The sequence below is a fragment of the Parasteatoda tepidariorum genome, chromosome 10 (assembly GCF_043381705.1).
Source record: "Parasteatoda tepidariorum isolate YZ-2023 chromosome 10, CAS_Ptep_4.0, whole genome shotgun sequence".
NCBI lineage: Eukaryota > Metazoa > Arthropoda > Arachnida > Araneae > Theridiidae > Parasteatoda > Parasteatoda tepidariorum.
Genome location: NC_092213.1, coordinates 11664830 through 11678945, shown reverse-complemented (window position 1 = coordinate 11678945; position 14116 = coordinate 11664830). Strand labels below are relative to the sequence as shown.

The 14116-nt window shown below is 28.4% G+C and overlaps 1 protein-coding gene across 1 annotated transcript in view; it reads left to right on the top strand.

The window, feature by feature from the left end:
- Positions 1–14116, top strand: part of LOC107447647 (Kinesin-like protein at 61F) — a 49264-nt gene that overhangs the window by 6718 nt on the left and 28430 nt on the right. The window contains exons 5-11 of the mRNA XM_021145722.2: positions 824–1006; positions 2614–2829; positions 6677–6743; positions 7750–7828; positions 9155–9347; positions 10845–10933; positions 13566–13653. Of these exons, the coding sequence (XP_021001381.2) occupies positions 824–1006; positions 2614–2829; positions 6677–6743; positions 7750–7828; positions 9155–9347; positions 10845–10933; positions 13566–13653 (915 nt within the window). The remainder of the gene's footprint in view (positions 1–823; positions 1007–2613; positions 2830–6676; positions 6744–7749; positions 7829–9154; positions 9348–10844; positions 10934–13565; positions 13654–14116) is intronic.

Genomic DNA, 14116 nt, shown 5'->3' with positions numbered 1-14116 from the left:
AAACTTTGTTACAACGAAGAGTATGCAAAGGGAAAGAAAAATAGAAGGTATAAATGTAATATATTTAACAAATACAAAAATTTTTATGAGTACACCACATGCAATTCATATAATAATGAAAAAGCTTACTTAAAAACACTTAAAGAGCGTATTTTACGAGAATTAGAGTTTTTACTGAACAAAGTCCTTAATCTTTTTTTTTTTTTTACGTTGGTGCTTTTCTGCAGCAGCATTTTGCCATTTTTTTAGGGAAAACAGGAAGTCTAGTGTTGCCTATTCTTGTTGTTCTATGTATTCAATAGCTCTTTCATTAGCTTTTAGTCAATCCAGAGATGATTGTGCTCCGGAAAATTCCGGATTTTTCGCTAACCGCGATCCTAAAATTTCCGGAAATCTAAGGTCCGGAAGTTTCAAGAAATCATTGATCATATTTATGTATTATCATGAATGGTTTTACTCTAGAAATTTTCGGGATTTTTGAATTGGGCTCTCAATCACCCCTGTCCATCTGTATGAGAGATTTTTATAGGTTGATTTTCATTTTTACTGCCTTCATCTTTGATAGATTCATTTTTGTTATTGACGGTAATAACGATCATTTCATCGGTAATCTTCTGTTTTCCGTCAGCTTTTTTTTCTTGGTGTTAGGAAGATAAATTTTAGAATTTTTTTCGGCGGTAGTTTTGAAAATAAAAAATAAACTGGAGCAAAAAAAAATCCTTTAAATATTTGATTTCTCGGATAATCAGGACTCTACTGTATTTCAAATAAGGTTGCTTATAACTAATGACTATGATAATTTTCTTTTTGTTTCTTTCTGAAGGACCCGGAGGCTGGATTAATACCACGATCTTTACATCAACTGTTTGAAGAACTAAATCAGGAGGATAATGTGGAATTTGCTGTAAGAGTATCTTTTTTGGAATTATACAACGAAGAACTTATTGATTTATTAAGTTCTAAAGATCTTATCAAACTTCGCATCTATGAAAATACATCCAAAAAGGTATTCTTTTATAGATCTTAAATACTTAAATATCCTTTGCTAGTTCTTTTCTAGTAAGAACGACAGTTACATGAATTATTGTTAAATTGATTCAGCTCTTTTTAATATAAAAATTATTATTATTTTTTTAAAAATGATTTTGCATTCAAAATAACTTCTTATAAAGAAAGTAAGTTTTTTATACGGAGAAATCTATTTTTCGGACTTGAAGTACTGAGAATTCTCAATATGGGACTTATCAATGTAATTAAGTTTGAAATGGCCTGCTAATTACCAGAAAATGTACTTTGTTGCATTGTAACCTTTTTTAATTTCACATGGGCAGTAACCGCATATTGATTACCTCCCCCCGAATGGCTTTGGGTGCTGCAGAATGTTTTTCATTTTTAAATCAAAAAAGAGGAAAAGTGTTAACTACTTTTTTTAAAAACATATTTTAATTTGTTTGTAATAAAAATCAAAAAGCTGGATTGAAAAGACATCACAATAAACAAAGAATATTTTTCTGCTACTTGATTGCTGGTTTAGCTATATAAGGATTTATTTCATTTTTTAGTTTCATTGCAGAAAGTTCAACTTACATATAAACTACAAAGATTTTATGCATAATATTTAAGAGACCTTATATTTGTAAATTTTACACATGTATGTTAAATCGGACTGGATATTTCAATAATCTTTAACCGACCACGTTAATATCCAAAATAAATTTGGATTTAAAGAAGATAGTGCTGAAGATACATTCCATAAGTTCTGCTACTGAGATAATAACACAGCAGCTACTACTGAAATTCTTTTCAATATTTATGTTAGTACATTAAATGCTTGTATATGCCAAAGAGTTTTTTTAAAGTTATTTCCCAACTCTTATCGATCAGGGAAACTGGTAAAAAATTTAGGAATAATGGTGGAAGGTATCTTACCGATCACATTTGCCAGAGGTTTACATTTATTGCAATTGTTACAAAATTTTCTAAATAGGAAGAAGAAAAATTAAAAAATTTGGATTGGAAATTTGGAATGGGAATTTGGATTAAAAAATTTATTTACTAAATGCTATCTCTAGATCAATTAGTTTTTATCAATTCGGCATTGAAAATTTACTTGTTTGATGGCAAAAGATTGTTGATAACAAGAGTCATCTCATCATTGAGTAAAAAAAATTTCTGTTAGAGGTATTTCTAAAACTTCCAATTATTCTTATCCATTGGGAAAATAGGTGTTCTATTTATACCATGTTGAGTTTTTATTTTAAATTTTTTTTATTTTTTACATAATATTATTTAAGAGTATTTTTATTATTGACTTATTCGTAATTACGGTTTTGGCTGATGATTATAATGTAAATATAGAAACTTTAAGGGAAAAGGAATGTTGTGGCTCATCAATAAACATATATTGGCTGGAATTGAATCCACAACATCCCATTTTGCAAGAAGAGGGGAAACAACAATTGATGCAGTTTCTGCAACTCTGGGCTTAAAGTCTTGATGTGTTTATGAAAGTCAATCCAGAAAGAAAAAAAACATTTGGCCAATGGGTTACTTGTTATCGCAATTTTTTCTCATTTATAATTAATCATCATTAATTTTTTATTTTATTTTTAGGGATCAGTTCATATTGATGGACTTGAAGAAGTTGTGGTGAACAGTAAAGATGAAGTTTATGCAATATTGGAAAAGGGTACTGCTCGCAGACAAACAGCTGCAACTCTATTGAATGCTTCTTCAAGTCGTAGTCACACTGTATTTTCTGTTACTGTACATATTAAAGAGAACACTGTCGATGGAGAAGAGCTTGTTAAAACGGGAAAATTAAACTTGGTTAGTATTTTTTTCCATGTATTTTCAAGGTATATAACTCTCCTCATATCCCTAATTTTCCTGAGAAAAAATATTCTGTTCTGATTTTTAACATTTTGTCCTAATATTCTTCTCTCCCCCCCCCTCTCTTTTTTGGTCTTGTCATACCTATTTGCCATTTTTAGAAAATGTGATCAAATCTTGTAAAGATATGTTGTTTCAAAAATTTGAATTCAAAATTCTTTTAATCCAATGAACGATTCATTTAAGAGACAATCCACAAATTACTCTAGAGTAAATGAAAATTCTTACGTGTTCTACTTTATACTGCATAAAAAAATTTCGAAAAAAAAATTTATAATGAAATTTTTTAAGGGTCAATTTGAGGTCATATACGTATTTGCTATTTTTAGAAAATAAGATCAGATCTTGTAAAGACAAGTTGTTTCAAAAATTTGCATTTAAGAGTTTTTTAATCCAATGAATGCATGCTCAAATTTCAAAAATGGAAAACTAAGGATTATTAAGATAATTTTAAAAAAAGAAAGTTTAGTCGCATTCAAAACTAGTGAAACACTTCAGTTACAAATGTTATTTCATTCTTATTTTCAAAAGAATATTAAATCTTCAAATAGCCTTTTTGTCAAGGTAAAAAAGAAGCTGGAGTTTATCCCCTTTTTTTCACCCCCCAGTTATTTTTCTATAGTTCATTCCAAACGAAATGTTAATTTTAATTTGGGGGTTAAATATACTTTAACCCCCAAATTCAGGGATGAGATTTTTCCGTTTTTTAGCGGATTTCCGCTTTTTTCACTTTTATCTCTTAAAATTCAGCTTTTTTATCAAAAATTCAGATTTTCTAAAAATTTCATTTTTTTTTATAAGTATTCCGCTTTTTCAGAAAATTCACCGATTTTCAAAGAGAAACAGAAAATTCAAACTACATAGCTACCAATCCTTTCTCATTTTTACTTATTTTACCTATTTTCTCCCCCTTTACACTCAGCAGATGAGATTTTCTGAATTTTTTACCAGCTCTCCAGATAGATCCGATTCTCGTAGTTCAAACAAGCCTTTAAGAGGTACCAAGCCTGGAATCTGCTAATATCTCGATTCTTATTCACACAATTGTAATATCAAATATAGTTTTTCATATTTGCGTGTTGCGATTCTTATTTACGAGATTTAAAAATCCGATATTGTGATTCGTATTTACGTCTTTTTAAAAACCTATGTAGCGATTCATATTCACGCAAGTTTAAAATTCGATGTGTTGATTTGCTCATGCGGTTTATAATATCAAACATTGATTTTCGTATTTATACGTTATTTTAAAATAAGGCATTGGGATTCGCATTCACGCACTCTAAAAATTCATAATTCTTATTTATGCAATCTAAAAATTACGCATCATGATTCGTATTTACGCGATCTAAAAATTATGAATCGTGATTTGTATTTACGCGTTTTAAAAATTCTATATCCCAGTTTGTATTTTCTCATTTTCAAAATCGTATATCTAGTTTCATATTCATGTGATTTCAAAATCCATAATTGTTATTCATATTCACGCAATTTTAAGATCAACTATCGCGATTCTTGTAAGAAGTAAATTTTTTTTAAATTAGTTACTATAAAGGTGACTGTTTTTCTAACGACGATTATTAGTATATGTAAGTGTTACAACATCAGAGAAACTGGAAGGGAATATATTCAAAACTTACATTCTGTGCTTGCAAAGAAGAAAAAATAGGATTTGTCACAAGATGTTTGAAGATGGACTAACGACTAAATATAGCAAACATAAAAGATATAGCAAACAAAAGCAATCACTTAAAAAGGGATTTAATTAAAAAAAAATTTGGGGGGAAAAAGAGTTAATTAACTCATCATCAAAATTTTATTTATAATTGCTGTTATTTATGCTATAAAATGCAAAATTCTTATCAAATAAAAAACAATTATCTAAACAGTTGCTGATTGTCATGTAATTTTTCAAACTAAAATAGCAATTTTTGTATGTTAAGGAGTTACTATATATTTCTACTTCACTGTTATTGATATGTTTCAGAGGGCTCTAGTTAGATTAGACTATAATATGAACATAATGATTCGGTCCATTGTTAAAGTTTTTTTTTCCAATATAATTTAAAAAGTAATATTACTGATATATTTGCTATAAATCACATAACAGTATTTATTAAAAGAAATGAAATATTGATATATATTCTCAGTAGTTTTAATTTGCTAAACCAGGTAGTTTTTCAAGTAGTAATTGTCTCTTATGTGAACTGAGGAAAAATATAATTTCCAGCTTTATTTTTTCAATTGGTAATTTTTTTTCTTCACTAAATGTTAAGTATCAATGTAATCGTTTTTATAATAATAGATTAGTACACAATTGTATGTCAACACATTATTTATTACCTTAAACTGTCTGGAATTTATTATTAAAGGGTTGCTCTTGCGTAAAATTTACTATCGTGGAAATTCAGCTTTTTTGCGTTTTGGCAAATTAAAAGTAACCGAGTCATTAAAAAGTATTTAACAGACATCGTTTGTCACTATTAATTAATATTTTGACTAAAGAATTTAAAATATTCACTTTAGTTCCATTAATGTGCAAATATGATTGAACAGTATAATAACTAAAGATTTTAAATAAGCTTATTTATTACTTTACTACTCTACTTAACATGCAAATGAGCATTTAATATCTGAATGCTATTTCAGGAGTATGTGTAAAAAAGAAGTTTCTGCCTGGATAATCAGGGCAGAGAAATTTCAGCATTATTTATGTTAATGTCATTATTTGGAAGTACAATTTTTAGCATTAATATGAATGGTTATGTAGTTTTTCAAAATGGTTCAAATGTTAATAGAATGATGATGGTTTTGGTTTTAAATGGGTCTTAAACGATTCACCACTGCTCTTAATAAGTCATCATTCCAATTGAGGGTTTAAAAAGTAATGGCAGTTTGAAACTGCTTTATTTTATAATTTGATACGTCTAAACTGAAAATGACTTAAAAAATTTATATATTTTTTAATATGATAGTTTATTTAAATTGTAATTCACATGAATAATTAAATGCCGAACAGAATAGGATGGGGCATCTTCAAAATTTTAAATCCATAACATCAAACAAAATATAACAATATATTGCAGAGATTAATTTAAGTACTAGACTTTATCCTAAAAGAACAAATTTTAGGTGTTAAAATAAATGTTTGAATTATCTTTCTATTTTGCAAATACCAATGCATGTGCATCTTACCAGATTTCGGAAGACAAATTTAAGGTGTTGAAATAAAAAACCTTTTTCTTTGTTAAATTTGATATATTGCTTGTAAAATTAACAAAATTAATAATACCTATACTATGTTCACTTCTTAATATGTAAAGGTAAAATTACCTTACCTGTATTTTCTGTGGTAATTCTTCAAGTTTGGCCAAGGGAAGATGGACTGCTTTTGTTTCCCTTCAAAAGATTGCTATTCTTAAATCAAAAGATGTTATTATTAAAAATTAGCAAGGTCTGTCATTGAAGGAATTAACTACTGTCCATATCTTGAAAACATTTAATATTCTAACAAAAACATAACAAACAAGATTAGACGATGCATCAATGTTTTGCAAAGGAACAGCGCATACATTTCAACCTCTTAATTCGGAGGCGATCATTCAACTTCTGCTTACTTACAATAAATGCGGCTATGTCGCAGTTAAGGTTAAATTTTAAAGTCAAATAGTTTCTCGACATGCTTCTCCTACACCTTTGTAACTATTTTTCTTGTATTTTTGAAAGGCGAACACAGAAACGTCTCAGTTTTTCACTGTCTATTATGCCTTTTCTTTTCCATTAGGTGGATCTTGCAGGAAGTGAATGTGTTGGTCGGTCTGGCTGTATAAACCAGAGGTTTCGGGAAGCAAGTAAGTTATTATAGTCATTATTGTGTTTGTAGCTATTTGTGTATTGTGTTTGTAGCATTTGTTTTTAAAAAAAATATGTTTTGTACTTAAGCTATGTCTTTAATTTCTAGAACTAGTTTTCAGAAGTAGTTGTAGATATCATTAATTGCATTACAAACTAATCACTGAATAAATGCAATCATGTTTTTTATTCAAGCTAAAAAGCTATGTGATTTGTTGGTTTTAAACAAAGTAAGATTAAATTAATAGAAACCAAAAAGAAGCAATTTACAATTTTACTGAGCAGTTGGTCTGAAATTATTGTTGGAAGTTTAACATGAGTTTTTGGATTGGTAGGTTTTATAATGTAGATAGGCTTTAAATATATTTGTCCCCTCTCTCCCCCTCTAGTTTTTTCCCTGTTAGATCCTAGAGATGTTTCCCAGATTATTGCCAGTGGCACATTTTGCAGCTCTAGTATAATGTAAATAAAAATTACTAACTAAATATTTTTCTTCTTAATTTTTTGAATAAATAAAAATTAAATGCTTATATTTAAAATATTACAAAATGTTTGTTGACATAATAAAATTTATGCTAATAGCCCATTGTGCAGCTCTAGCGCAACTCAAAATACTTACTTACCAATCTACAGAGAGACATAAATAAGTTTGTCACGTTTTATTTCTAGGGCTCTTGATAATTCCATTCTTCTCTTAATTATAAAAGCAGTACTTAAATCATTCAGATTGAACTGTTTTAGACATATTGCCATATTTTAATGTTTACCAATACATTTTATATTATGTGAAATAGACCTCGAATAATTTTTAAATAAGTTAATAAATTTGAAAAATACTTGTGTTGGATGAAATGGATATAATCAAAATATTTATTTGTTAATAGAAAAACAGAAAATTATTTTGCATGGAGCTCACATAAATTTATAATTTTTGGTTGGATGAACTGCTTAAATTAAACACTATTAATTTCAATTGTTTTTTATTGATTTCTTATATTTCTTTAGGTAACATAAATATGAGCCTCTTGACGTTAGGAAGAGTAATTACAGCTTTAATAGAAAATCAGCCTCATGTTCCATACAGGTATGTATAGCTCATTTGTTGTAGCCAAATTTCAAATTTTTGACTATGCATGTTTTAAAAGGCAAGAATGTACTGATTTAACAATATATGACCTAACTGCAATATAACAACAAAGTACTTTAATTAAATTACTTTGAAGATGAAACTGAAGAAGAAAAAAATAATGACATATTCATTCATGCCGATTCTTTAATTAAGCGTACACTTTTTTAAAACCAATTTATTTTCAAAAAATATATAGTTTTGTGTAGGGGTGGACAACCTTTTTTGAGTGGAGGCCACTACTGGCCAATTATGGTTACACTTTTTTAAATCAAAAAATATATACTTTGTTTAGGGTGGGCAAACTTTTTGAGTGAAGGATCGCACACATATTCAATCCTGTTAGTGGAAAATATGTTAATTTTTATGTAAACATTGCAGTGAGTCAAAAAGAGATTACTCAAATAATACAGTGAAACATCTAGGAAAAACCACCTCTCTTTACGACCACTGTTAGGAGGCACTGATTTTATCCATAGACTTTGTGGTGTGGAAACTTTTAGGAGAGTCCAATAAAACCTCTTCCAGCGACTGGGCAAACACCTGCACCAAAATGCGGAATAGGTCAATTAAGAAAACACAAAGTATCCGAACAAAAAATTTAAAAAAACAAATAAGTAGATTAAAATAAAATGTGTAATATTTGTGTGAAGCTGCAATTAAAGAGCTCTTTTTGGCCATACAACCTCATGTAGCAGTCATAATGCACTAAATTCAATGCTATTAATGATTTACTTTTAGAGTTGGAAGTTAAATTAGAAAACTAAGGTTATTTTAGAAAAAGCAAGCAAACCTCGTGGCATTTCCACATCAAGGAAATGAACCTGACTGAAATTAATATAGTTTGTGAAAAATCATTTACCTTCGATAACAATTTTGAAGTCAATGAAGGTAACCTCTAAGAACAACTAACCTCCATCAATGACCATTCTACTGAGGAATGGAGAATCGTTACTCCCAAGAGGTTTCATTGTATCATTTTAAAAATATTGAGTTTTTTATTTATCAAAAAAAAAAATTGTGATCAGGCTCTCCTGTGGTTGTGCACCCCTAGTTTGGTGAAAAAAATCTCATTTGCTTATATTTCTTTGGTTTAGGGATGACTATCAAATCAGGGATATTAAAAAATGTTTGAACCACTTGTGGAATTAAATCATGAAGAAATATTAAGAGTTTAATACAGATATTTTTAAATTCTGTACATAAGTTTTTTTTTTCTTTGCCGTATTTACTTTTTTATTTCTGTATTGAAATTGTTCTGTTTATAATTTTGCTTCTTTTCAGGGAAAGCAAGTTGACAAGACTGTTGCAAGACTCATTGGGAGGCCATACAAAGACATCATTCATTGCAACTATATCCCCCGCTCAGTGTAATTTGGAGGAGACACTCTCAACATTGGATTATGCTACTAAAGCTAAGAACATAACAAACAAGCCTGTTCTCAATGAAAAAAGGACTATACGAGCACACATACGTGTAAGACGGTGGTTATTTTTATTATTATTTTTGAAATCTATCCACAATTTTGCTATTTTAAACTAAATTGAGTTCTCCATGGCAAAATCGAGGCAACATTCTTTTGAAAAGCAAAAAATTTTGGTTTTCTTTTCTGCAAAAGTTTACACATAAAATTCGAATCTTTTTCTGATGACGATAGTATCATAAATCTATGTATTGTTTTGATTATATTTCCATCAGTTGTTATTGATTTTCACGTGGTTTTTAAATATATATTTCTGACAATATGGGAAATTGTACTCGTGCATTTGAGTATTTACTTTTTAAGTCAATGATTCTACTGATTTTTTGGCAGTTTTTGCAATTGATTTTTTGACAGCTATTGCTATTGATTTCCCCAAAGTTTTTAAAATCAGATACTATTATGCAGCATTATTTATTGCAACAACCTAATCTCATTTAAAGCATTTAAGTTACCCCTTTTTGAAGAGTCCTATTAATTCGGGTGATTTCGTCGTCAATCTTTTTAATAAATACTATTTCATAATTTTTTAATGTGATGATTATTTACAAAATACGAAAAAGGAATTAATTAGTGCATTTGTCTCCCAATTAAATGCAAAAATATCACCCATAATATTAGTATATATAAAAAGAACTATTGCATGCTCAGTTAAAAAAAAATATTTGCTGTTTTTTCTTGTAAAATCAGTGCTTTTGCTATTTTAAAATAGCAATATATATGTTCGCTATTTTCAAAAGTATGGCGCTGAAAGATATTTCTGCTAGAGAATTTTTTTGTGGAATTCATGTGGCAGAATTTTTTTGCAGGAAAAATTCCACCACAGGGATCGAGCTGACATTTTAAAATTGTAGCAGCAACTAAAATATAAATTCAAAAAAAAAAAAAAAAAACCCAATTACTTTTATTAATTTTTACATATTTCCTGGTTTGGAGAACTATCTCCTTATTGTTATCGAAATTCCAAGAACCCAATAGTTTTTTTTCCATTGTTAGACTTTAGACTCACAACTCCCAGATCTTAGAATCAGAACTAAAAGAAGCATTCTTGGCACCCTTTTTATTGGTGTGTCAGGAATGCCAAAAGCGATATTTTGCATTTGTTTTCTTAGAAATCATTCTTCAAGTGTCGAATAACAATGATAGGTTATTTTTCACATTCTGTTCGTTTTAATGACTAATTCATTTTCGTTGCTCTTATGGGAAGGTGGGGTTTTGGGGTCCCAATTTTTTTTTCCACTTTAGCTGACATTAATGAATCAAGAAAAAAAATAGTCTTGAACTTGTTTATATTTTATTTAATCATCACTGAATTTAATTTAAAATATTCACACTAACTTTAATAAAGAATTCTAATTGGCAATCAACCTTTACAAATTTACTTAAATGAATTCTTCTGTGTATACCCATAATGCTATGAAAATACTATCTCGTCTTTAATACAAAACAGATAATCGGTTTTGATATTGATAAAATGTTGTATTTTCTATTAGGAATTAACGGAGGAAATTGAACGCTTACGAAAAGAACTTCTTGCTACTCGAAATGGAGAAGGATATTATGTTGATGCTCTGAATTATGAGTAAGACTTTTTTTTTTTGTTTACTGAGATGTTTTAAATATACAAGGCATGTGATTTTTCCCANACGATGTTTTTTTTAGCATAAATTGGGTTAAATAAAGAACCTGCAGCCTACACACAAAATTAAAAATGTTGAATTACAAATTTGAGTCATCACTTTTTACTGCTCTAAATTTGGACAGATTCAATTGTAAATATATTTTGTTTCTCAGTCGCTTTTTCAACGGTCATTGCAACGAAATTCTGTAGGATTTTAGAAAACCCAATATTCAATACAATATTATGATGCATGAATTTCGAATTTGAATAGCCACTTTTCACAATATATGTATTTGCTAAATCAATTCTTAGTTAAACTGAAAATTTTTTAGTAAAAATAAATATGTTTTTTTTTTTAATAAAAAATGATTTCTAGTACAGAATGATTTCTAGTTCAGTAGTTCTAGTTCAGATTTTTTGAGTGATTTCTAGTACAGTAGGGAACCGACTATCCGTAACGATCGGGACCATCGCTATTCCGGATAACTGACTTTTCTGGTTTTCTAAATCGCTACAAAAAGCAGTTTTTTATTGTCAAACTCAACTAAAAAAAAAATATTTGGAAATAATCTTAAAAAGAAGAAAAAACAATGAAGTAATACACTAATGATTATTTCCAAAATGATGGTAAGGTAAACATCTTTCAAAAAAGAAAGAAAAATCCTGAAATCTTATGAGAAAAAAAAAATTTAAAAAATGGCGGGAAAATTTATCGAATTTCGTTCCGGTTTTTTGGTTTTCCGGATTTTGTTGGTTTTGATTGATTGGTTTTCTGTACTGTAATTAAAAGTATTTAATTTTCTGCAAATGTATTAACTGTTTGATATTAAAATTTTTATATATGTTTGTATAAAAAATATTATATATGCCACAGACATGACTAAATGGATCATTGTATATGACAATTATGTCATTTAATAAAATTTTTGTTTTTATTAGGCAACTATTTTCATAGTTTATGGCAACTATTTTCATGCTTTAGGCTACTAAAAGCAACTATATTGTTCCTTTTTTTTTCTGGGGCAACCCTGCAAATCAATAATTTATATCCTAACAATTCTCAGTGTTCCTAAAATTTAAATTCTGTTACTTATGCAGAATCTTGTTTAACGAGATATTTATTCTGCTTTTACTAGCTTCTTTTCTTCCTAAGTTCTTATTCACGCTCAATTAAATCTCTCTCTTTTTTTCTTTCTTTTTTTTTTACACGAATTTGTTAGAGAAAAATGCAACTTTGGATAAACACCAAGAAAAAAAATAATTCCATCATAACTTCTGCTGGAATCAATGCACTACTGAGACAAACACAAGAATATAAAATTGGTTGGTAATCGTAAAGGTAATTCTGAAATGGTAAACATTTAAAAGATTGTTCGCTAGAAAAAGTGTCCCCCCCCCTTTAAACCTCTATTTTAATGAGTAGCAAATTCCGATTTGTAACAGAAGAATTATTTAATCAATGTGATAAATATTCCCCCTCTTTTAAATTTGACTACAGTTCGATCAAATTTTCCTTTTATCAGATATTACGACGTGGAAATTTCAAACTGCACGTTTCAGTGATCACTTTGCAACATGCTCAAAACAATCGTTAATCCCAGTTTACGTCTTTTTTTCCAGTTAAATCAATTGATTTTCTCATGGTTTTTAAAATTTCGATATTATTACAACTTGCAAAACTTGAAGCACGTGTTTTAGCCTAACCTTTCATGCTACCGAGTTTTATCCTACAGGTGCAGTCGTGGTTTTATTACGACAATTATTAACACCGAAATTATATTAAAAGTAAGTTTGCTGTATTAATAATTTGTATGTATCTTTCAAAGAAAAGTTATAAGTGTACATTGGAAATGTTTTTTTTTATTTTATTTTTTTTTTTTTAAGTTGAAATCAAATCTGCAAGATTGGTATTTCTTTTTGCATTTTTATTAAAAATGTAGCTTTATTATTTAGAATTTTAAACAAACCCATAAATTAAGTTTATCAAAATTAAAAAGTATCCATATCCTAAATCAATCCATAAAAAGAGTAATAAAGAAAAATGTTAAAAGATAATTTTTGCTACTTCCTTATTACTTTTCCATTTCTTAGAGTAAGAGTTATTTAAATTAAATATTTTTTTTTTTCATTTTTTTAAGCATCAATTTAAAAATTTTCATATTTTAATGATTTTTACAGAAGTCTCAGCAAGCAAACTTATATTAGCAACTTAGTGTGAAATAAATATCACTTTTAAAATGATATTTTAAAAATCTTTATATCCTATGGATTTTTCAGAAATTTATTGTAGATATTGAATACGGATTTTTTAAGTTTGTTTTTTAGTTAATAATGATACATTTCTATGCCATTTGTAATAAATCCTACATTTCCAATTTTTAACTCTGCAACATAGTTTTAATACATTGTTATGATTTATTTTTAATAACATTTCAATTTTAATTGTATTTTTAAAGTATTAAAAGATTAGATTTTAATTGAAAAAAATCACTAACTTTGTTTATTGGTTGGAATAATTTATTATATATATTTTTAAATATAATTGGTTGAAGATAATTTAAATTATAAAATAGTTAACTTTTCTCTCATTTAGACAAATGGAAAAGCAAATAGCTGAAACACAGAATAAAATAAAAGTAAAGGAAGAGGAATTAGAAGCTTTGAAACAACAAAATGTTGAAGTAAGTTTTCGTCGATTTTTAAAAAAAAATTTTTTTTCTTTCTATTTACAATGCAGTGATTTATCAACTTTTTCTTTTCTCACTAGGCTTAGTTTATAACGACAGAGAGAACAGGGAAAACCTGGAATTGTTAGGGAAATTTATTTAACCTGGAATATTTCTATGTCATACCTTGAAAATAACCTGTCTTAACTTGTCAGTAACAGTAATCACAGGGTTCCCACGGTCCTTGAGAGTCCTTGAAAGTCCTTGAATTTTTTTGTGCTAAATTTAGGTCCTTGAAAGTGCTTGAAAAACGTCTTAGGTCCTTGAAAAACTTGATAGGTCCTTGAATTTGTCCAATACTGCCGGCGGCCCTTTTTATAAAACACCCACGGATCTTTCTGTTTTGTTCCCGAGCTCTCTCACGTGTTTTTTAACGCCACCGTTTCTAACCGGGCCTAACGTCTTGGTGTCTGCCAAG